This window comes from Lutjanus erythropterus, chromosome 5 (genome assembly GCF_056507025.1).
Source record: "Lutjanus erythropterus isolate fLutEry1 chromosome 5, fLutEry1.hap2, whole genome shotgun sequence".
NCBI classification, from domain to species: Eukaryota; Metazoa; Chordata; class Actinopteri; order Lutjaniformes; family Lutjanidae; genus Lutjanus; species Lutjanus erythropterus.
The window spans coordinates 16202604-16226804 of record NC_139321.1 but is presented as its reverse complement, the minus strand read 5'-3'; the positions used below and the strand labels follow the sequence as shown (position 1 = coordinate 16226804).

Sequence of the window (24201 nt, the reverse complement as noted above, 5' to 3'; positions counted from 1 at the left end):
CTCAACAAATATATAAACACAACACTTTTGTTTTTCATTTTTCTTGAGTTGAAGTAAAAAAAAAAAAGGCTTCTGCACACAAAAAAAATGTTTGTTTCTCTCAAATGTTTTCACAAATGTGTTAAAATCCATGTTAATGATCACTTCTCTTCCAAGATAATCAATCCAGCTGACAGGCATGGCATGCAGAGATGCTGATGCAGCGTCGTCGTCATTTCACAGGTGTGCCTTGGACTGGTTACAATAAGACTGTGGTTGCACAGACACAAATGTGCATCTTTTCTTCACTTGGAGTTTGAAAAGACAGAGGCACAGTCTCAACCAATAGCAAAGATGTGTGTGTATGTGTGTGTGTGTGTGCGTGTGTGTGTGGCATTCACCTCGGCAGGTGATGGCTTCTCCCCTGCATTTGCTCTTGTGTGACCGCAGCATAAAAAGCCACTCAGTTTGATCTTGAAGAAAGACATTTATCAGACACTGAACTGTCACATGAGGCTACATATGGTTGTATCTATATGGGAACCCTAGATTTGCTATATCCGTTCATGCTGTTTCTTCAGTGTGCACACCTTTCCTCAGCCTGTAGATGCAACCAAAGTGTTGTCTGCACTCCACAATAAAAAAATTTACTGTTTTTGACATATAAATTTATATAGTTTTTGTTTTGTAAGTAGCATGAAGAGACTACAACTAGCATTTCTTATACAAATGCTAAATAAATTAATCTTGGATATATGTAATTTATTCATTCATTCAATTTTTTGCTAGCAGCATAAATTAGTGACAACTAGCATCTTGTTATACAAGTCTGTGTTGTAAAATATTAAAGAAATTAATTTTGTATCTTCTAAAATAGGGAAGTAGCCTACAAGATGATTTGTCACTTTAGCACATATCTGTGAATGTTTACAATGGTGGAATACACTGATTTCTGTTAATAAATGTTCTCCTTTTTTCATTTTATAGCCATATAGCCTGCTATTGCTTAGGTTTGTCTTTATTTATAATCTAAGAAAATGTTAAGTGTTTAGAGTACACGTGTAAAGTACTTGAAAGTAATTCAGCCAAAATAAAATTAGTGTTCTTGGTGTTATCCTCATACAACTGCAAATGCACTTACAAATACAAACTCGGTTGGACAAGAATGCTTAGAAGCGTCTATGTGAGTGTCTCCTGGTATATCCATCATGGCTGAGTCGAGCGCTACTGTACTGAGTTAAGTGCGCTTGCATGAGAGTTTTGCAAGTCTGTTCACTGCAGATACTGTTTTTTTCCCCAGGAGAGCAAAATCATGACCCACGTTACGCTTCCCAAAACAACAAAGGCAATGAGTATTAGCTAATCAGAGGCAAGGTAAGGTGGGTCATAAGTTTGCCCGCCTGCTAAAAAAAATCTGCAGCCATATGTGAAATAGCTCAGTGCCCAGTAAACTTCTTTTCAAGATCAAACTGCACGTTTTAGAGTGACCAGTCCAAGGCACCTCTGTGCAATAATCCTGCTGTTTAATCTGCATCTCTATATGCCGCACCTGTCAAGTGGATGGATTGTCTTGGCAAAGGAGAAGTGCTCACTAATGCTGAGCTCAGCCTACTGGAGTATCGGATTAGTTACCTCAGATTTGTCCCTCCTGACAATCAGAGAAACAGTCTGGTTCAGATCTAGTCAGTACCAATGTTTGGCCCAGATGTAAGGGGCTTACAAAGCCATCATAAACCTCCTGAACCACTTGTGCCCCAATAATTTTCAAACGTGTCTGATGTTTAGGCAATAAAATCTGGATGATTATGTCAGTACTTTACAGTCAGGACCACAACATCCATCCAATGAGAGAGAGACAAGTCTACAAGTAGACAGAAGCAGCTGAGCAGCTGATGGTGCTGCCAAATAATATTTTCGCCATTGTTGCCAATGTTAGGTAGCATACTACTGATGACAGATATTAAAACTGACGTTTAAAATCTCACCTTCAGTTTTCACTGAAGAACACATAACCCCAAAGATGTACTCATCAGGATTCATTTAGCCCTCTGCTGTTGTTTTTTTTTTACCGCAAGGTATTACTACAGCAAGACGCTGCACCACATTAGTCTCCACTTTGCTGCTTCCCAGTAAGATCATATGAAATCACGTTCCCCATGAGATCACGTGAGATCATGCTCACCTAGAGAGAAGAAAATCTGTGAAGTTTCCTCTGATGTGCGTGATGCAACCAGATATCAAATTCCGTTAGGATTTTAAAACTCCTGAAGTGTGAGCCCAGAATAACTTGGATTTGAACATAGTTATGAACAAAATTCAAAAGAAATAAACCTTTGGTGTGCACAGAAGTCTGAGATCTTTTACCTCAGTACATGAAAACTTTGGGAAAAAACATAAGTGTTCCGTTGATATTTTCGTTGAGTACACAAGCGCACGTGTCCTTATTACAAGCTTAGATGCATGATGGCAAACATGGAGGGTGTGACGCAAAGGCAGGAGAGTAATGAACAGAGCCGTTAGCGTGTTGGCTGGCTACATGCAGTAACAGAAGTCTGGAGAGCGATAGCGGCGTCCTCTGGGGTTAGGAAGGGACTCTTGCCTCTACGTAGAGCCTTTTTCTTCAATCACACAGCTTTAGCCACGCCACAGAGAGCAGGGTATGTTTTAGCGTGCGTGGGGAATATAGGGAGGCAAGACCAGTATAGAAATGTGTACATGTTAAAGTGATGAGAGTTGCTATATGACTCTCCTGCGAACTGGATGACTATCAAAGTCAATTTAAACACTGGAGTCAAACAGCAGCAGCAGCAAATTTATGTATGATAATGCAACTCTGTCATTTAATCACCTAGTGTATTTATTTCAATCTGCCTCCTCTGTATTGTCTTAAAATACACATGACAAATGTTGACATGCAGCCCTGTGGGGAATGGCTCCTCGTCTCTTCTTTTTCACATGCTGTCACCGTTACATCATTTTGTGTGTACCCACAGCACAGAACAGTATGGAGATAAGAGTGTGAGGCCGCCGGCTGATCATCAATGTGTAATGAGATGTGTGAATACCAATAAATAAATGTCTATGAATAAACATCACTTGTCATGGCTTCTTCTTTTTTTATTCATCCTTTGCGCCGAGCTGTTGCGCTTTGTTCTGACTTCGCCGAAAGACAGATTCAACAGATGATTATCCTCGGCAGCTAGCTACACGACTGGCAGGCTCCGGTGGAGGTGCAAGTGAAGAAGAGGAGAGTGGCGCGCTCCCTCGCTTCCCTTAAGGCTATTAGCATTTGTATGATGAACGGCACATCACCTTTCCAACTCACAAGCCTGTGCCGCTGCGTCCTTGGGGACAGTTCCCTAGCAACAGTGTCAAAACTTACAGGCAGTGCTGAGGAGGACGGTGTCAAAATGTGAGTGCTGTGCGCCTGGAGGGGTAGCCCATAATGAATGCAACACATGGGTTTCAAACTCATGTATGTGAGGTCAGAGCGGCGTTTTTAAGGATTAGGATGAGTTCCTAACTCTGTCTTTTCTGTGAAAATGAGGCTGTATGATTGCTGAGAAACACAGAGCCACAGCTTACTTGTTTCAGGCAATCGCTTGTCTTGCTTCTGGAGATTTTGCTGTGGCAGGCACATCAAAGTGGATCTCTCCCTCCAGCCCTCCAGCAATAAATGGATTGTTTTTTTTTTTTCACCTTTTCCTCTCTTGTTTCAGATCTTTAGGCCCTTCAAGCATCCCCGGCATCAAGGGTTCGCCCATAAAAGCCCTATTTAGCTGGTTTCAATGAATGGATGCTCACGCGCTGTCATCCACACTTTTCTATTCCTCCTGATACTCCAAATTAACCACAGGCCTGTCCAGGGACTGACAGACAGAGACACACACAAACCCACGCCTGATGCAACCTCCTTCCCTGAATGTAAAACAAAAAGAAAAAAGGTCCAGAAAGACTTGTTTTATATGGATTCGGTTTGGTTTTAAGGCATTAATCGACTGTGCTATGTTTAGAACAGAATGACCCTGATATGATGAGGGCAAAAACATTTCAACCACTCGTCTTTTTTGTGAACCTAAAAGCAATTAAGTAGGCATTAGCAAGAGAAAATGAAGCATGTAGAGTCAATAGCTACTGTTCTTTTCAGATCTACATGGAAAGGGGGGATTATTATGGATGTAGTCAGTGTAGGACTGCGTTATAGTGGCGTGTCATGTCCCCCCTGTAGTGTCTGGAATTGGCCTTGCACAGAAATAGAGAAAGGGCTTCACCCTGGCAGCACTATTGCCTGGAGCTGCTTCCCTCTCTTTCTCTGCACACAGCGGGGGAAGATTCCAGCGCGGATGCCTGCATTCTGATATTTATCGGCAGACATTTCCTCAACAAAACCCAATTTCAGTCACAATACAAACTGGCTCAAAACCGAGAGCTCGTCTGAATCCTGCAAGCCAAAGACATGAAATGGATCTCCATTTTTCTTGATGGAAGTCTGTATTTTTAGTGATGCAGCACAGCACATGTCACTGACCATGCGGGGAGACAATGAGGGAACGGTGCTTCGTCAATAGGAACGTAGCAGCATACGTGTGGGTGTGTGCGCGTACGACAAGTGCAAGTGGTTCTGTATGAGCGTAAAGGGCTCACTTAGGAGAGGCGAGCAATGAGAGCGACAAGCAGTTTGAGAGGATTAGAGGAACACAGTGTGTGCATACAGAGGCGCTCTGCTAGCGGGCACTTTGGCTGTCTTAAATAAATCATGGATTTAACTGATGATGTGTCATTCTCACAAAGTAAATAAGCTCGTTGTGGGTGCTGTCAACTCTCTGACAATCTGCACCACGCAGCCACATGAAATGCAGTCAGCCCAGCCCTGATCTAGTTTACACTAGCAAGCTTTAACGCACCACCTCACTTCAAAAAACAAAAATAACAAGCATGATAACACATTCAAGGAGGAAAAAAAACACAAACACTGAGGATACAGGCATTCAGACAAAACAAGGGGATATTCTTCTTATTCCTTTTTGCATTTTTTAAAATTCTTATCGTGGAAGGTCCAATTTGTGCTGTGGACTGATATAAAGCTTCACACCTCCAAACAACTACACAGATACTGGTAAGCACAGTGTCTTGGCTGGGCATTCTCCTTTTGCTTTAGTCTCTCCCTGACCTGCTGCTAACATTAGTTTCCTTTGGCTCGTTAACATGAAGTCAGACTGCGCCACTGAAGTGATGAAGCACAGCCTGGCCAAACGGGCATCAGCGTGAGCCTTTAGCAGTTTGCATGGAAAAGGCTTTTAGTGCACAGAGTTCCAGTGGAGGGTTAGCTCTGGGTATCATGGTTGCTGCAGTGGTCGCAGGGCCGGGTGGTGTATTGTGGCCTGACCTCAGCCGTCTGGAGCTCCTCCCTCCGCCATCAGGCGTCCTTTTCAGGCTTTCACTCTGCTCCTCCAGGCCCACTCGGGGTTAGATGTGTGAGGTGGTGCCTGAAATTAGGAAACAGAAAGAGAGTGAACTAGAATTACTGCCTCACAGTTATGTGCCTCCATCAGCCAGTCAGTTTGCATCCATGTCTGTGTCCAAAGCCACATAATAAATGTAGTGAAGATAAAGTAATTCAATAAAAGTTCATTGTTTGGCTGATTAGATTTATTTAGCACATCTTAAAAAATACAAATCAATATAAATAATAATAATAATATGCAATGGAGGTGAAAATTCTGCAAGGCTTACTGCATTCACAGTTATAAATTAGAGCAAATCAGAATGCAATTACAATTACTGATTACTATTTTGAGTCTAAATATTTTAGATTCAGAACCTTTTTTATAGCACAGGTCTCACACAGATAGGTAATACGAAAAAGAAGTAATAGAAAACAAAAATACACACAAAAAAATCTATCCAACAAATAATCATACCAACATACAAAAATATCTAAAAAAAAAACATGAACCTAATTAACACCAGCTCTAGGATTTTCTTTTGAAAAAATACATGTTTTTTAGATGTTTTTTTAAACTAAACTAAGAGCTGATTGACATAATTTCACAATATGCGACCTACATATTTTACAGAAAATTGGCTGAGACGTGTTTAAACATGGGGACTGTGAAAATGACAAGACTGTGTGGTTTTATAGGAATAACAATCAGAATTAAACTGAAAATAATTCCAGAAAAAATATAAGTAAGCTAGCACTCTTACGAATGGCTTTGTAAACAAATTCACATATTTGAAATCTATTAATGTAAAATATGAACAAAATATTCAGCTTATGACACAATGAGGCAGAGAATATCCTGAAATTAGAAAATATTGCAGCTCTAGTGGACCATTTCTGAAGAAAGAAAAATGACTAAAAGTGGGCGAATGGATGTTTGTCAAGGTCACTCTGAGGTCACAGTGGCCTTGATCTTTGAGTCAAAAGTTGCCAGTTCAGACCAGTCAGATCAACTGTCAAATATGGTCAATAATTCTTGAATTATGGCCAAAAATGTGTTTTGTGAGGCCTCAGTGACCGTCAACCCCCAACTTCTATTCAGTACATCCTCGAATCCAAGAGGTCATTGTACCAAATTTGAAGAAATTTCCCTCCAGGTCTTCTTCTGTTCACGAGAATGTACTGGAAAAGCAGATGATCCAAACTACTATCTAACTATCATGATACAGTCATAAAAAAAAAAACAAAAGAAGTTATGATTGATTTTAATAATTATTTTGTAAATGTGGGATGTAATCTAGCAAATAAGGTTGCGGAGCTGAATGACGGGGATGTCGGTGAAGATATTATTATTAAAACTCCTACGCCATCTTTATTAGAGGTGTTGATGAAAATGATAAACTTTATATTGTTACTAAAGAAGAAAGAATAAAAAGTCCACTGACTGGACTGGAACTGATATGTCGTTAGTTAAAGATATTATATAATATATATTAAAACCACTAACGCACATCTGCAATCAGTCCTTCCTAACAGGTATATTTCTCAGCAAAATGAAAATAGCAAAAGTACAGCAGACATTTTGACTTGTCGGAGCAGGAAAAACACAGGTGGACTTAATAACAGTAATTAAGACTCAGTTCCATTAGGTGCCCCAGTAGCGGTGACAGTGAACCGGCATGCACAATAGCAGGACCTCTTCTAAGTGGAATGTGGCGGTCATTAATACACCTGTGAGTTCTCTGGTATGACATTTCAAAATGTCTGCTGTGCAATTAGTCCATTCCTATTTACAGAACCAGAGACAGACATCTATTTTCAATTACAGACCAAATTCTCTGCTTTCACCAAATACTAAATATTTAAGTGCTGTGTTTTGGGAAAAAAAACCCTACAAAAAACATGTATTAGCCAGTGAACAAATGTGAATTCCCACCAGGTGTTCCTGAAATATTACCTTTATGAGAATGTGACAGACAAAATCTAATCAGTTCACCCTCGAGTCCAAGTGGACATCTGTGCCAAATTTGAAGAAATCCCCTTAAGATATTGCGTTTACAAGAATATGATGGACTGACAGACACCCCGAAAAACATAATGCCTCAGGCCACAGCTACTGTTGGAAGGAAAAGCTTTTAACATCTGAGGAACACATGCACAAGACAGACAGAATGTTCTTGGTTATAACTAAGAAGGCTATAATTATGATAATCCCTTTCTTTGTTCAAGTTACAGGCTTTGGACTGCCCAGCAAATTACATTTTAAATGTGACGGGACAGTTTGCAAAGTGCACAACACTGACGCTCTCTGTCTCTCTCTGTGCTACTGTCTCCGTCTCTCTTTATCTTACTCCTCCTCCTTGCCATTTAATCTCCCTGTCCCTCCCCCCCGACTATCGACCCACAGCAGTACATATTTGCTCTCCTCTCCATCTCTCACTCTCCCGCGGGTGATGGAGGAGCGAAGAGTCTGTCTGTGAAGCATGGCAGCGCCGCGGCTGCTACGATCCGTGCAGCCCGGGCGAACTCACCCGGTTCTGAGGGGAAGACGTTTCTCAGCTGCTCGATGACCTCCTGCAGCTGCAGCACCGTATCCTGCTCGTGCTCCATATCATCTCCTGTCACACATACAGACACACACAGAATATTAGGCAATACTTTCTTTGAAGGGGTCTGCAGAAGACAGCCATCACACTGTTATAACCACGTAATGACATCCGTCACGAACATGAAGTCTTTATGAATGCTTATGACTGCTGTCATTTAGTCAATTTTGTCATTTTTAATGCAGAGTTGATATTGTTTCAGCTGTCTTTATTATGACAACTTGACAATAAAAGATGATAATGTTGTTGTTATGACAACTTGATATTAACAAAAGCTGTCAGTGTCTTTGTCATGACAACTTGACAGTATAAAACTGGTTCTGACTGGCTGTCATGAGACCATTATAAGTGTGCCATTAATATTTTCCTTGACCTAAAATAAAATGGTACATTTTGGACTTGTCATAAAGGTGTCATTAAGTTTTATTACACTGTCAAATGCTTTGATAACTGTGTTTTATCAATAATTTCCTGAATTTCAAGTAAAGTAATACCAATTTGGACTTGTCATAAAGATGCTTCTAAATGTTATAAGGCCAGTTTGACTTGACAAAGACATTAACAGGTTATGTTGTCTTACCTAATGTCAAGTTGTCATAATGGATACATTTTTGTTTTGGTTAATGTCAAGTTGTCATAACAAACACATCTCAAACAATGTCAACTTTACATGACAGTTAATAACAGCATTCATAAAGACTCCTTCGTGTTCATGACGGGTGTCACGACACTGGTATGACAGTGTAATGACAGCCTTATGCACACCCCTTCAAATGAACTGTTACAGAATGTTACATCTCTATGAAAGGTTAAGGGCTGGATGTGGGAAGATTTCACATTCAGTGTGCGTGTGTGTGTCAGGCTGCATGTCGAGGACCTGCTGCTTCAGTGTCAGTGGTCTCTCTGCTGGCCGGTTCCCCGTGGTGGCCCCCTCCCGACACAGGAGAAGACAGGGTTGACGGTTCTGATCCGTTGGCCTCCGAATCATCTTTGGGCTGTTTTCAGGAAAAGACTGATTATTATTCATTCCGAATAATAGCTCATATCCATCATGTTTCAGGCTACGGAGTCATTTAGCCTTTCATATAATAATAAATGTGATGGTTAATGGCACTCAGCCAGCAGACCTCACTGGCATCTCTGCACGGAATCGTTTTTAAAAAAGCCAAATTTGCCCGACAGCTGTTACACAAAACTATCAGGTTACTCTGATTTGTGCTTTGATAGACAGATAAAAACATGGGGAATTGCACTGCACAGAGCAGCATTGCAGAAAACACACAGGCAGAGGTGAGGGAAGGTCTCAAATCACAATCAAAGATAATAAAAACTCTTGAGGATATTCCCAAATACCACACAGCCCACTATCCAATGTATTGTTTTTAGCAGCACTGTAGCAATACTCAAGAGGTGAATAAGTTCAGTACTTGCAGTGAATCTGCGGTGTCTGCAGAGATTGGGGGAAATTCATACCTACAGTTCTACAGACTAAAGAGGCAGATTTTATTTATTTTATTTTTTTTGAGGAGATGAAATTGTGATATTGGTCCCAGGAGAAAAGGAACTTGAAAACATACCAAACTGAAAACAGAAACATACCAAAAATGGAACAAAACAATGATGGGCACCTAATGTCAAGACAGATGACTTCTCTATGGGAAATTTACAACAATGCTAACTTGGAAGTTAGAGACACTATCATTAGCTACTGTTAGCAAACACTACCATCAGCTATTGTTATTGTTAGCTACCGTTGGTGAACTCCACTGTTAACTACTGTTAGTGAACCCAACCATTAGCTACTGTTATCATTAACTACCGTTAGTGATCTCTTCTGTTAACTACTATTCGCAAACACTACTGTTAGCCACACTATAACAATAACAAAAGACAGTTTAATGCTATTGTGAAGTTGCATGGAAGCTGTTATTTTCACTTTTAAACAACACCACAGCTTATGAAAATGTATATGAAATGACTCAGGTAGATATCATATTCAAAGATGAAGTCATTTTATTCATGCTATATTTAGTCATGTTTTTTTCCATGTTTTATTCTGGAAATGTTAAATATTATAGCTTTAAGCTAGGATAGGAACATTGATTTGGGAAGTGGTTACTAACCCTAATTACCATGGTTACTAATCCTAATTACCATGGTAACCAAACAGTTAGGAAAGGATCTGCAAGTTAGGAGGTTTCTATAATACAGTCCCAAAATGTTTTTTGCGTGTGGTTTTTTTTTTTAACCAGGCATACCACTGTGTGCCTGGAGGGGTTGACAATAATGAATGCAGCACAAGGGTTTCAAACTCATGTATTTGATGTCAGAGTATCGTTTTCAGCATTAAGATGAATTCCTAACTGTATATCTCTGACTTTTCTCTGAGAATGAGGCGGAATGATTGCGGAGAAACACACATTACCACAGCTTATTTACAGCTTACTCCTCCTGCTCTGCCGCCCTCTCTTTTCTCTTCACTCTCAATTTCCCAGTCTTTGACCTGAAGAAAGAAGAGTCCTGCCCCTCTTTCTCAGAGTCTTTCTCCTGTTCTCACTCCTTTTACCTTTATCCCCTTTATTCAGTGACCTGCATCCGCTATTTGCATCTGCAAGTCCCTCTACAATTACAATTTACACTTATTATAGTAAACCAGTAACTGCGTGTGTCAGCTCCCACTCCTCACACCAACCTCTTTCTCACACCTTTCCTTTGTAGTGCAGTAAATCCTTTTGTATCACGCTCCAGAGTGTCTTAAGGCTTATCCTCTTTCTTAACTCTTTCTATGCTGCATTTTTGGGCTCCTACTACAGGTATTTCCATCTTGCAGTGTCATATCTTCAAAGTTCAAATTTTACATTTTCGGTGCAGTTGTTGTTTTGTATATTTTTTACTTTTACCTTTTTGTACTTTAAGAATGCATGTGACACTGTTTGCATACAAATGCTGAAAACCACTGAATGTGTCTGCCTGTGCCCTTTATTCAAACTGCACACTACAGTTCAGTTAGTCACAGTCAGTGTTGACAGTGCTCGGTCTACTGCAGCCTATACCTCAAGATATATCTGGTCTAATGCCTTTCTAATTATCATGCAGGTCTGTCAACACTGGTGAAGAGTATAATAAAGGTTAATATCTGTCATAAACACAAAATCATTAAATGACTGATTGAATTCCCCTTTTCCACTCTGCAGGGTCCTGCAAAGTGTGTGCAGTGGTCACCTTCTGTACCTGCACACCGTGAGGAAAAGTCAGATACCCACAACATAAACATAAACGGATGATACAGGGACCCGACTTCAATAACTCCATGAGTCACAAACCATGGCGTGTGTCCAAGCCTGGTTCATAACGTTTTAGTGTCCTCTAGAAACTGTTTCCATTATTGTCTGTGCTATCAGCAGCGCATTTGTGTAGTTGGTTGTGTTTTCTGTATTTTGTGGTCCATCCATTATCTTTAACCTCTTATCCTTTTTTGCAGGGTCGCTGGCCAATGCCAGCTGACACTGGGCGAGAGGTGGGGTGCACACTGGATACCTACGTGCAATTTAGAATCAATTAAAACCTAACCTGCATGTGTTTGGACTGTGAGAGGAAACCAAAGCACCCAGTGAGAACCCACACAGACACAGGGAGAACATGCAAACTCCACACAGAAAGGCCGCAGCCCCAACCACAAAGAACCCTCTTGCTATGAGCCATTGCACCAACATGCTGCCATATTTGGTTGTGTTTCCCGCATTTTCAGCATGTTTGTGTATAAGATAAGGTAAGATAACCCTTTATTAATTTGTGGAAATTTGAAGTGTTACAGCTGCAAAGGGGATAACAAAATAGCATCAACAAAGCAAGATATAAACAAGATGAAATAAAACAATAGCACATCTGATCTTTTGTAACTAAACTGCTTCTACAATACTGAATTTACTTCCCCTTTTGGAACCAACTACTCCATTGTAACATTACCTTTAGCACAATCTGATTTTTTTTTATCATAAAAAAATGTTATAATGATATATCATGAACGATATGATATAGCACACCATTAACTACAGGGCCTTAGCAGAGCAGATCAGTCATCTTTGTAATAAGTCAAGATTTTAGGATGGTGAGTAGGGAGGATGTTGGACAATCTCAAGCAGAGATCGGCTCATAGGGAGTTAGGAGAAACTCACAAGAAACCAGTGAAAGGCACCAAGGGTTGGGGTGGGATGATTCTTTTAGAACGTGTTAAAACCCTGGCAGAAACATTTTATAAAAGTTGCAGTCTTTGGATGTTTTTTGCCCAGCTGATGGCATGGATTATCTTCTCCAGATCTTCAAATGAGGAGGATGGTGAAATGTCTCAGTTGGACAATAGCATGTGTATGGTAAATAAAAGGGGACCTGGAATCGACCCCTGGGGGACTCCACGAAAGAGAGGAGTCTAAGGGGAGGAGGCATTAACTCTAGTGGTGGAAGAAGTTCACAGATGCTCTTGTTAAAAATACTAACACCTGTCTTTATATACAATAAATCAATCAAGTTTCAGTTCCAGGACTGAAAGGCAGGGAGAAAGATATGCCTGAAATAAAAGATGAGATTCATTTTATTGTCATAGGACCTATATAAAAACCCAGGTAAGACAATTCATGGGTTTATCTTCCCACTTGGAACACTAAGCACCTTCACACACATGGTATGGGATCGCCCAAAAGTACTCTTCCTTTGGCAGGAACCTGCACGCCCCATCTCAACTTTAACAAATGGCTCCAGCCCTTCACCTCCTTAATGACTCCTCAGAGTCTCTACTCCCAGAAAAGGCTTGTAAGATATGGCTGAGTGGTATGTGAGCAGCCAAGAAGCTTATCGCTCAGCAGCGGATATCTCCAAAGACTTTGATGTTAAAACACCAGCTCAAGTGTCTTCTGGAAGCTGCTATCAGCTGCTCAGATGAAGCAGCCACTTCTACCACTGTTGGCTCAGGGGAAGATAGAATACTGTGAAAGAGTTTCTCTAAAATAACCAAATTGCTTTTTAATCACTCTTTTGATCCATTATTGTGAATGAACAATGTGAAAAGCTTTCTTTTACTGTTATTATACTCATTTTTCTTTCTTTTAAAAGCTAGACTTCTTGTTTTACGTCCCATGCACAGTAGGAGACAGGGGTTGGGGGAATTTGGTCTTCCTGGGCAAGACGAACTAGCAGCAACATATTCTATCTACATATTCTCTATTCAGTTTCAAAAAAATGGTCTACAATATATAATGGCCACTATGGGGACTAACATCACACATGAGTACAGTGGAGCTCATTAAATCCACAAGAGTCTCAGCTTTCAAATCAGAACCAATGTATACAATTGCAATAGTGTTTAGGGACCCCATTATGCGAGAATAGTGAAATAACACATATGCGAAAACATGCGAAAATAACACATTTATACTGCTACAGTAACAGAGAGACTCTTGGGTACCCATTGAACCCATTTTCATCCAAATATATAGAGGTAAAAGATGAAGGGACCCCAAGATCTTGCTTAAATTTAGAGCATTATTTTGCCATCTTCCTGATGAGCTGGCATGCTATGATTGGTACCAGTGGATGCCTCATTGTTTCATATGATATGGGTATCTTCACACCTTTACAACTGATCTCATTACAGCCTCTGAATGACAGTAATGCCGGCCGAGGACGAGTGCAACCCTGTGAAGATTATTAATGTAGTAGATAGAGCTGGTGCACAGTGTGTGACACAAGTGTATGTAGTAGCTGCGCTAACTTTAAAAAAAAATGATGGTGGCCCTGTAATTTATAGGCCCATAAATTCCTTAAAATTTACAAATATTTTCATAAGTTTTCAAAAAATTATTGGAAGAATGGTGAGTGATCAGTTGGTGCACACAGCGTAACCTTGAGACTGGGTGGTCAGTGCACTGCAGGTTTTCTAAACATGAAAAAATAGAACATTTATCTACAAAAAAAACTTAACACAACAAACTGAACTTACTAAAATACTGCGTCTCTATTTTCTCTGTAAGTAGTACTAAATTAAATAGTTTCATCCAGCAAACTTTAATGAAAATATTCCGTATTATAAGGAAATACAGTATTACCCAAATTGTCAGAATTTATTACACTGTCCTGTTAAATACTAATTTCTGATCGGTCAATCACAACCTTTTGAGGACTGCTTGTTATGGACTGGAGGAGCAATAAAATCATTTTTAAATCAATAAAATCATTTTCAAATTAATATTTGTGTCAAATTACTGATTTTTTAGCAAAAGGCTATGTAACGAGTAGGATAATATACAGTGAGCACGTCATTATTGCAAAATATAACCAGACAGGGTGATGCAGGACCCTGATGAGAAGCTGAGGGGTCTTTAATCACCATGTACTTTGTCCTTTACTTGTATTTTGTACAGTAAGTAGAGGCCATAGCTGTTAAATAAACATAGTGGAATAAAAGGTACAGTATTTCCCTCTGAAACATAGTGGATAAGAAGTAGAAACACTCAGGGATACCCAATTACAAGTACCTCAAAACTGTATACAAGTGCAGCACTTTAGTAAATGTATTTACTGCTCATCTCTGTCCATGACCCCCCACCTCCACACCTCTCACAGAGTACCTGTAGCAGTAGCTCCCTGAGCCTGCGCAGCTGGGACTCCAGCTGTTTGTTGTGGTCTTCCAGGATCTGCATGCGGGTTTCCAGGCGCGTCTTGTGCTGCCGGAGGACCCGCGCCTCGGCCAGGAGCTCCTCGTCCTGCTGCCCCTCCGCCGTGGGTGAACCTGGACCGCCCTCCCCGGCCTCGGTTAACATGGGAACTGATGCCGCCTCCTCGTGCTTCCACTTGAGCCTCCTGTACTCGCCCTGCAGCACCCTGAGGGCCCACGGTGGAGAGACGGAGGGAAAACAGTCAGGCCCACATGCTGATGCAGCATAAAAAATACATAAACTGAATATATTTATCCAGCTTCCACCTGTCTGACACAAACAGGAGTGTGCCTACACATAATCTAAAATGTTTGTGAGTCATATAATTAGAATAAAATCACCACATGCGTAAATAGCAGCATGTAAATGCAGTGCAACAAGGGGCTAATGTACTGTTGATTTATTACCATGTGTGAGAGCAATCATCTTCATTCTGAATATAAGCTGCTATAAATCAGTGTCTTCTCTCTCTTGCGTGTGTGACACTAAGGCCATTAACTGACTCTGCGCTGTGCTGTGAAGCATTTCTAAAGGTATTCTAATTTATTGGGGTGCTTGAAGATCATGCTGGTCTATTCAAGTGCTGAATTAGTAATAACCCTCTGTTTGGGACAAACAGAAACTGCACACATGGCAGTGTCCTCGCACCCAAATATCCAGTCCAGTGGATTGAACACTGGCTTTACTTTCTTGTTGTTTGGAGTCTCACAGACTTTGTTTTTCATCTTTTACATGTAATTTTAATTTACATTGTGTCCTTAGCAGGTGATATGTCCCAAATATGATGCTTTTTGTTTTAGAAACATTAAGAACCAGTTTGATATTTGTTACCCATTTAACTACTGACTGCAGCAAGTTATTTAATTAATAGTGGATTTCACCCTGATTACTGTTGACTCATCAGCACAGATAGAGACTTTTGCCTTTTTTTGTAGGATTATTGGTAATTCATTTGTAAAAATACAATATAGCGAGGGATCTAGACAGCTTCCTCCAACTCCACAGCTATTTGGTTTTACATCAGAGAAACTTTCATTAAGAAAACTGTCTGTTTCCTGTTGGTCAAATAGCTTCCAAGCAACAGTATTACAGTTACACTAAAACCAAAACATTTCAGTTTTCTGTGATCAATTATATCAAAAGCTGCACTAAAGTGGATACAAAATTTTGTGGAAATGTAATATATTATTAATATTAATATTATAGCTTTGAGATCCTTGAAATAAATGTTAGTTAACAGGTAATAAAGCCTTGATTTCTATGGGGCAAAATGAAAGGCTTTATTTATCAAATTTGGCATCTTTTTCATGTCAGAACTGATCTGTTAGCTGCCAAAAGCATGGTTAACTGTTAAAAAGTGCATTGTTAACTAATAATGTTTTACTTTTAATAAAGCAACAACAACCCAGCAGAACTTAATATAGGTTTAACAATGGCTAAATTAAATAAACATGTATTTGTAATACTATCACAAACAATAACAAAAAAACTCATAAGAAGTTTATTAACATTCTTAGAAATGTCCTGTAATCTAACAATAAACATGTTTATGATGCTATTATTATTAGACAGTGTTAATATACATCTTAGGACTTCTAAGGGCATAATTACCCATCACAGGGGTTCCCAAATTTTTTCATGTCACGAACACCACAGACCCCATTCTGAGGGAATTTTTTTCTTAAAATGTAATTTTTAAAAAAATATATATTTCTAGGTTTGAAGATAAGAGCCTTTATATTAATTATTCTATTCTATTATTCTATTCCTGCTGCTTTCCTTGTTGCTCCAATTCCCAAAAATGTGATAAAATATTCAATTCTTCCTTTTGCTGGACACCCCCTACAACCCCAACAAGGACCCCTGATGGTCCCTGGATCCCAGTTTGAAAACCACTTACGCTTAATACAAACTCAAACCCACAACAACAGAAATCTGAAAAAACATATTTGTGTGGGATAGTGCTGCGTAAAATGTGCTGTCAACACCAATCACAGATGTAGAGTAGATGAAAATCTATTGCATTTAAGCATATTTTACAGCTTTTCTGCAGCAGGCGTCTGAGTCCTCTGAGCCATCCATTCAAAATCAGGCTTAAGCAATTCTTATAAAATTAGGAAAAGGCGTTACGTGTCAAACGGATAAAACAATGTTAAATATATTTTTAAGCTGTTGAAGAGAATCCAGAAACAAGATCAGGGTTAAAGTAGTTTTATTCTGTTACTGATTTATTGTTCAGGTATGAGCCACATGAGAGCCGCAGCAGAGGATATAAACCAAGCAACAGCTGCCACTCTGGTCATAAATAAGGACAACAGAGCACACTGCAGTGTCATAACAGGAGGCATACTTTGCAGACCAAATGAACTGGGTCAAGGTTTCAGACACCCAAAGGCCACAAGTGTGTGTGTGTGTGGAAAGGTCACAACGGAGCTAAAGACAAGGGAAAATTATTCATATGAATCATTCACATAAAGGCTGCCTCTGGTTACCAATTAAGAGGATAGGAGTAATGAATTTGCTTCATTTATGCAAAATGCCTGCTGACCCTCTTTGCTGGGAGGACAAAGTGCATTCAAATCTAAGCATTAACATCTCAACTAATGTATATCAGAGATGCTTTACACTTGTATCGCACAAGTCAAACCGTAATGGCCTCCTCTTGTCCTTCCTGCAGGGCACCGACCGGTGTTTCCACGTTATTATCATCACATTATTTTACAGACAGGTATGCACACAGACAACATTCACTTCATTTTTAAGGATGCTCAACAGGATTTAGAGCGAGAAAATGTTTACTCTCTGCAGAAGGTCCACAAATGGCAGCGGACAAGAGTGAAATGCCTCCAGATAAACACATATATTTGTGATATTATACCTCTGGGGAGGTTTACAGATGGAAATAACTTCCTGAACTTAACTTTTATGTCTCTGCTACATGTCTTATATCAATCTTTGATCTAAACTAGGGATGGCTCGATGCCACTTTTCCCAAACTTTTTCATGACAAGGACCTCCACAATAGACGCACATTTGATTATGGACCCCCGATTTGAGAGTAGCTTGGCTTAAGGAATACCCTTTGAGTAATTCTTGTTATTTTTGAGCTTGAAGATAATTAAGTCTTCATAGTCAAACTAGGACCACTATAAATTACAGAGCCCAACCGATAGTGGATTTTTGGGGCCGATGCTGATATTAGGGAGTGAAAAAAAGAAATTCTGATTTTGATATAGCAGCCAATATTCTAATCCTCTATTTGGGACAAACAGAAACTGCTCTTATCACAGTGTCATCACGCTCAAATATCCAGTCCAGTGGATTAACTTCTGTGTTTTATGACATTAACCTTTCTTCCCTGTTGTTTGGGATCTCACAGACTTGTTCTTTCTTTTTTCTGACCTTGTTAAAAACCATTATGTAAAAAATTATTGGGTAATGCTTTATATTAAGGTCCTACAAGTACCGGATCATACCACAGAGCAGTAGTGTAGGTGCAATAAAGATAATGCCTTAATGATCTGTTCAGTTACATTATGTGGTTAAAATATATAACGTCTCCTAACAACTGACAGATCTCTCCCAATCTTACGTACCAATTTATGTATTGGCCAGTTTACTCTCCATCGGTACACCTTAAAGTTTGTTCTATTGAACAATGCTTTTTGTTTTAGAAACATAAAGAACCAGTTTATTTGTTCCAGTTTAACTGCAGCCTGTTATTTAAGATGATTTCTAGTTCATCAATAATGGATTCCACCCTGTGTCCTACTGAATCATCAGCATACATGGTGCCTTTTGCCTTTTTTGAAGGATTATTGGTAATTCATTAATAAAAAACATTATATAATAATGACCTAGAAAACGTCATAGCTATTTGGTTTGACAGAAACTTTGATTAAAGGAAACTGTCTGTTTCCTGTTGGTAAAATAGCTTCCCAGCCGTAAAATTAGTCGGACTAAAACCAATATTTCAGTTTTTCTTATAATAACCTGTGATCAATTACATCAAAAGCTGCACTGAAATCCAACAATAAAGCACTGACTAAATTGTTATTATTGATTTCTGTAAGCCAATCATCAGTCATGAGTCAGGACAGTTTCCGGCAAGGCATGTTACTTTGAATAAATTATGGATTTCTCTGCGCTTGAACATTGTTGTAAACATTTGGAAATAATGAATGGACACAACTCAACTAAATATATAACATATGTCTTGTATTTCATATCATACCATATTTCATATCATATTTAATCTATCTGGTCCTAAAAATCACAATCACTTAAAACTGCCTATTTCTTCAATTATTGTTCTGACCTCCAAAAGATAAAAGTTAAAATATTCCATGCCTCCTTTTGCTGCTACAACCCACTCAAGGACCCCTGTGGGTCCCCAGATACCCCCAAACCACTGAACTAGGCTATTAATAATACATTTGTATGGATGCACTTAGATGCACTCACCTAGTCAAAAAATCATACTGAAACTGTGAAACAAACTACTCCCATGAATGAAGAAACACACAGCCTACAACATGTCTAAGTTATGCAAAACTGCTGTTTCTTTTTACTAGAAATTTTTCACTCATAGAACTTTTAGCATAATTTTTGATTGGTCAGCACCATCCAGACTCCAAAATGAAATCTAAATTAATTGCTTACATGCATAAATTGCACTCAGCTCAGCTTAAATCAACTCCACTCACAGCTGAGATGATGACAGTGAGGCTGACGGGTCTCATTCACATTCCAGCTATTGTTTATGTGATACCTGCTGCTCATATGTGCTGCTACGACACATCTGTCTTAAATGAAGGAAGTCCGCCCTGACTTTGTCCTTATGGGGCAGAGCTGGAGTACTGAAGAGGAACATTCTTTAAAGATGAACCATTTAAATTTCTTCAGTTCCTTTACATTTTCCCCCACATTGATTTGATAATTTAATTTAAATAGAATGATCTCTTTCTTTCTGTGTAAGGACCAAAAGCTTTGAATTAATGAGAGAAAACTGACACTAAGGAGGTCTTAGATTCCCAGATGTCTATCTGTATTATCTTGCACTTAATGTCAGATATCCTCTATTTTTGAGCTATAATAAGGATAGAATTAAAGCCAACTGGTTGGAGGAGTATATTGTAACAGGCAAGAACAAACTGATCTCATTATCATCATTGTGGTATCATCTGGTTCCAACTACAAAACTAGATAATAGTATTCTAAAGTTTTTGTGTGAAAAAAAATCATAAAAATGGGTTAGCAACCTGCCTAACATGGCACAATGCAGTCTTTCAAGCTGCAGAACTTGTAAAGATGGGGAGATTGTTATCTTTTGAGGAGCTTAGATGAATATACAACTGGACTACAAATGCATTTTTACACTATGCACAGTTAAAATCAATTTTCTCACAACATTTTGACTATAATTATGAAACAGAAAGTTCAGGTCTGCAGCCTTAAACAGAGATACTGTTTCAGGTTTGTACAGTATGTTCATCCACTCCTTGAATACCAACATCCAGACTCAAAAATTAAGATTTAGGGGTTTGACTCACTTCTGTATGAGTGTGGAAGAATATGGAGGGAGCCTGTAGTAATTTCAAAGTCAGTCAGAGCCAGAGTTGTACAATTAAAAACCCTCCACAGAGTTTATATCACCCCCTCCAGAATAAGAAAAAAATGGACCCGAGCTCCTCTGATCTCTGCCGGTACCGTTGTGGACAAGTGGGATCCTTGATTCATATGTTATGGCTCTGCCCTGCAGTCAGGTCCCTTTGAACAGAAGTGTTTCATTGGATCTCAGTAATAATGAATATAAATCTGTCTCCATGTCCTCCGGTTGGCTTCTTAGGATACAGGACTGCACAGCTAAGGTCAAAAGAAGACAGGAGGATGGCAGGACTGGCCTTCTCTTTTTAGCAGCAACAAGAGTGATTTTGTTCAAATGGAAAAATCATGAGGCGTTTTCTCAATAGAAACATGGTAACTTGGATTTTCTAATCTTCTTTATGAGGGATGAATGGCTGATAGGATCAGCAATGTTTGAATTGGGATCAAGTTTGAAAATGAGTTTCAGCAGGGTCTATTTGCAACTAAGTCAGCCTGGTACTGAGCAGCCTGATGTGAGTAGTTTTTAAATCTCTGGTTCTCCATACACATGTCATGTACTCCTTATGATGATGAAATTAATAATTATACAACAGTTACTTCTGATCAAGTAATTTGATTGGAGAAGAGTGCACTGGGACTTTGATCAACTCTGATTTACAGGTGTTCCAATAGCAACTACATGAACGTTACAATGACTAACGTGAAGAGACAGGGTGAAAATGATTACCGTAGGATCACTGTCACAGTTTTTAATCTGACAAAATACACAGAGAAGGATACAAGCACATCAGTTTAAACAGCTTTTGACCTATTAATCAGGGAAAATACCCCTGCTTACATGCATACATTTGCTATGAAATGATTTGTATAAATATAGTCTATACATGGCTTAAACAGATCAGTTATAAGGCTCTGCAGATTAATTTATAAGCAGTATAGCGTCTTAAATCAGCTTAAATCACATACCTGCTTATAATAACATCCTGTACTTGAGTCTTTTTTTTTTTTTTTTAACAAACCACACCAGAGTCTATTTGGAAGTGGACAGAGACAACCCTGCTCAAGAGACTCTCGGTCCCGTTATTCTGTCTGCACCAAAAAATTAAACATGGACATTCAGTCTCTTCAGAAGTGTGAGCTGAATACACTCTCGAGGCAGTTTTATCGATCTGGTGGGACAACCATGCTGGGGAGCTCTACCGCGGTAGTGTGTAGACAAAGAAACTAGCAAGCTCACATTAGTGTTGGTGTAGGAAAATGTTTGTGTTGCTAGGCGACAGTCCAGTCCAGTGGCAGAACTATCTGTGCTGGTAGAGCCAACTGTTGTCGTATATTACTGTTAAGTAAAAAGTGGTGCTAGTGTAACTGTTGTATAAAAGCAGCATCACGCTCGAGGTTGTGCTGTTGTTGAATAATCAGCACGGCTGTGGTCATCTTATTCCTATGAAAGCCGTGCTGATATTCAGTCCAACAACACTCTCTCTCACGTTATACTGCTTTATTAATTGCGAGGCACTGTACTGTACTGTAACTGTCTCTATGTATAGTATGTTATTGTGATGTGTTGTTGGGTTTTTTTGTTGTTGCTGTGGTTGTTGTTGGTTTGACTGAATGATTTTTTTTGTATGTCTATCTGAAACTGAAAAGTATGAATTAAAGTTAAGTAGTAAATAAATAAACAAGTATTTACTTGGTAGTTTAGGCTAATGCATTATATCAGTTTTTTCTCCCCAAAATAACACAAGTTTAAGGATGTAATGGAGTTGATGTACTCTAATATGTGCAATCAGTCTGGTTCCGGAGGATTTATTGTGTTATGACTCAACGACACCAACAAATCAAGAAAGGAACTTCACTCATTGCAAACGTGTTTGTTTTTCTAGATACCGACCTGTTCTCATTCTCCAGGCGGGCCAGGGTGCATTGCAGTTGCTCCTTGTCCTGGTGCTCCAGGTGGGCCAGCAGCATGTGCTGTCCACAGGGTGAGTCATGGTCCAGGGCTGGGCTGGAGTGACGCAGGAGGTACTGATCTTCATCCCTGAGTCCCCCACACAGGAGACAGCACACTGAGCCACCAGCACACAGCCACCAGCAGCACAAAGCAGCAGCAGAGCCAAGGACGCCATGGGACAGCAGACAGGCAGGCCAAAGCGAGGCAAGGCAAGCAGGGCGAGGGAAGGTTTCACAGGACGAGACGCAATCAAACCAGACTGGACAGAACGGGATGGGACACTAAAGGCACTGTGCCAGCTTCACAGTCCAAATATTAAATGTTCTGTAATAAACTTGGCTTAACACACCATTAAAAATACACTCACGTTTATTAAAACCGGGAGGTGGATCTTCATATATTGTCCAAATAATAAACACTTTATGGACAATGGAACAGAAAACTTAATGTGCAGATCTACGATCTAAACCCCAGGCTGTAGGACAGTAAAAGCATCTCAGAATGTTTGGCAATTATTTTAATGGAAAGTGAGTTGTTTGTCTATTTACACATTGTGATAATGCTTTGGGCTACGAAGCAAACTACTTTATTGAGCCAAAGTAAAAAGCAAGTTATAGGTTTTGCACTGTAATGCCAAGTTATATATCACAGAGATATTTATAGGCCAATTTCAAGCAGACTGGTTTTGTCTAGAGATGGCCAGATTCACTTTAGCTGCAGCACACCTCTGCTACTGTCACATCTGTTATTTGGGAAGTCCCACTTAACCCTCAGATGCATTGGTTCATCGACAATGAACCAGAAAAAAAAGATTTTCTATATTTTTATTTACCTCTTTACCTTTTTTTAAAGGAAAGTGATTATCTAGGGCTGCTCCCTGAAAGTCAAAGACTCCAATCATAAGTCAGAGACCCCTGAGTCGACAGATTCTTCAAGTCAGGTAGTTTTGTGTTTATTTTGTTTTGTTTTTTTGTTTTTTCCCCCAGAGACAGCTGCAAGATGAGCACCCCAGACTTTCACGCTTTTCTCAGGGGTAAAACGATTTCACTACAGCAAGTCGTGTCACCCCATCTGTGAGTGAAGCCTGAATTATACTCCAAATCAAACGGACGTGTACATGGAGAGCTCTGGACACCAGGAATGCATAGTTGTTCAGCTGCCCAGAGGCACCGAAATAACGGCATCATCTGCCTTCAGCTTAGTAGTGATGGATTTGCAGCTCACAGTAACTTAATATGATATAATCTCCAGCTTTTGTTTGATATCTAGTGTTGACAAAAGGTATTGTTGCACATTAGGTCAGAAGGCCAACTTTGCTTTTTTTTTTTTTACTGTATTACTGTAGGTAAACATTGCTGTCACCGTGAACATCCCACAGAATCCTGGTCAAAAAATCTGACAGAGGAAGCACTGCCTGCTGAAAAAATTTAACAAATAATTGAATATTTGTATTTCGGTTTTCCATTAGTGGATCTCACTGACCCATAGGTATTTCCCATGAACATATAAAGGGATCCTTATTACTTTTGTCAACAATATACAGTAAGCACTGTAGAAAACACAGCACCAATCACTCACATTATTTTACACAGACAATTTTACATGTGATGTAAGTTATATATTCTTTTTACTCGTCTATTGTTTCCAAGTTTCATTCTTCTTTCATTCCTTATGTTTTATATTGTCCAGCCCTATAAAACACAGATCTATTATTACCAAAAAACCCTTGATTCTGATATACATTATTTTTGGTGTCCACTGACCTCTGCATCTAAGGGTTAAATTGTTTTCAAGCCCATCACCTGGCAACAAGCAGCAACAGTGCACTCAGAACAAAACATACAGCTGCAGGGTAAAGGCTGCACACACAGGCAGGCAGCGTGGTTCAGGACAGGAAACAGTGTGATG

General features: G+C 39.5%; 1 protein-coding gene across 1 annotated transcript in view; it reads right to left on the bottom strand.

The window, feature by feature from the left end:
- Positions 1 to 3660: 3660 nt before the first annotated feature.
- The window catches only part of drp2 (dystrophin related protein 2), a 197874-nt gene continuing 177333 nt past the window's right edge, over positions 3661 to 24201 (bottom strand). The window contains exons 20-24 of the mRNA XM_084718858.1: positions 22234 to 22380; positions 14649 to 14901; positions 8906 to 9023; positions 7954 to 8040; positions 3661 to 5465 (exon numbers count right to left, since the gene is read on the bottom strand). Coding sequence (XP_084574984.1) covers positions 5446 to 5465; positions 7954 to 8040; positions 8906 to 9023; positions 14649 to 14901; positions 22234 to 22380 — 625 coding nt within the window. The 3' untranslated portion in view covers positions 3661 to 5445. The remainder of the gene's footprint in view (positions 5466 to 7953; positions 8041 to 8905; positions 9024 to 14648; positions 14902 to 22233; positions 22381 to 24201) is intronic.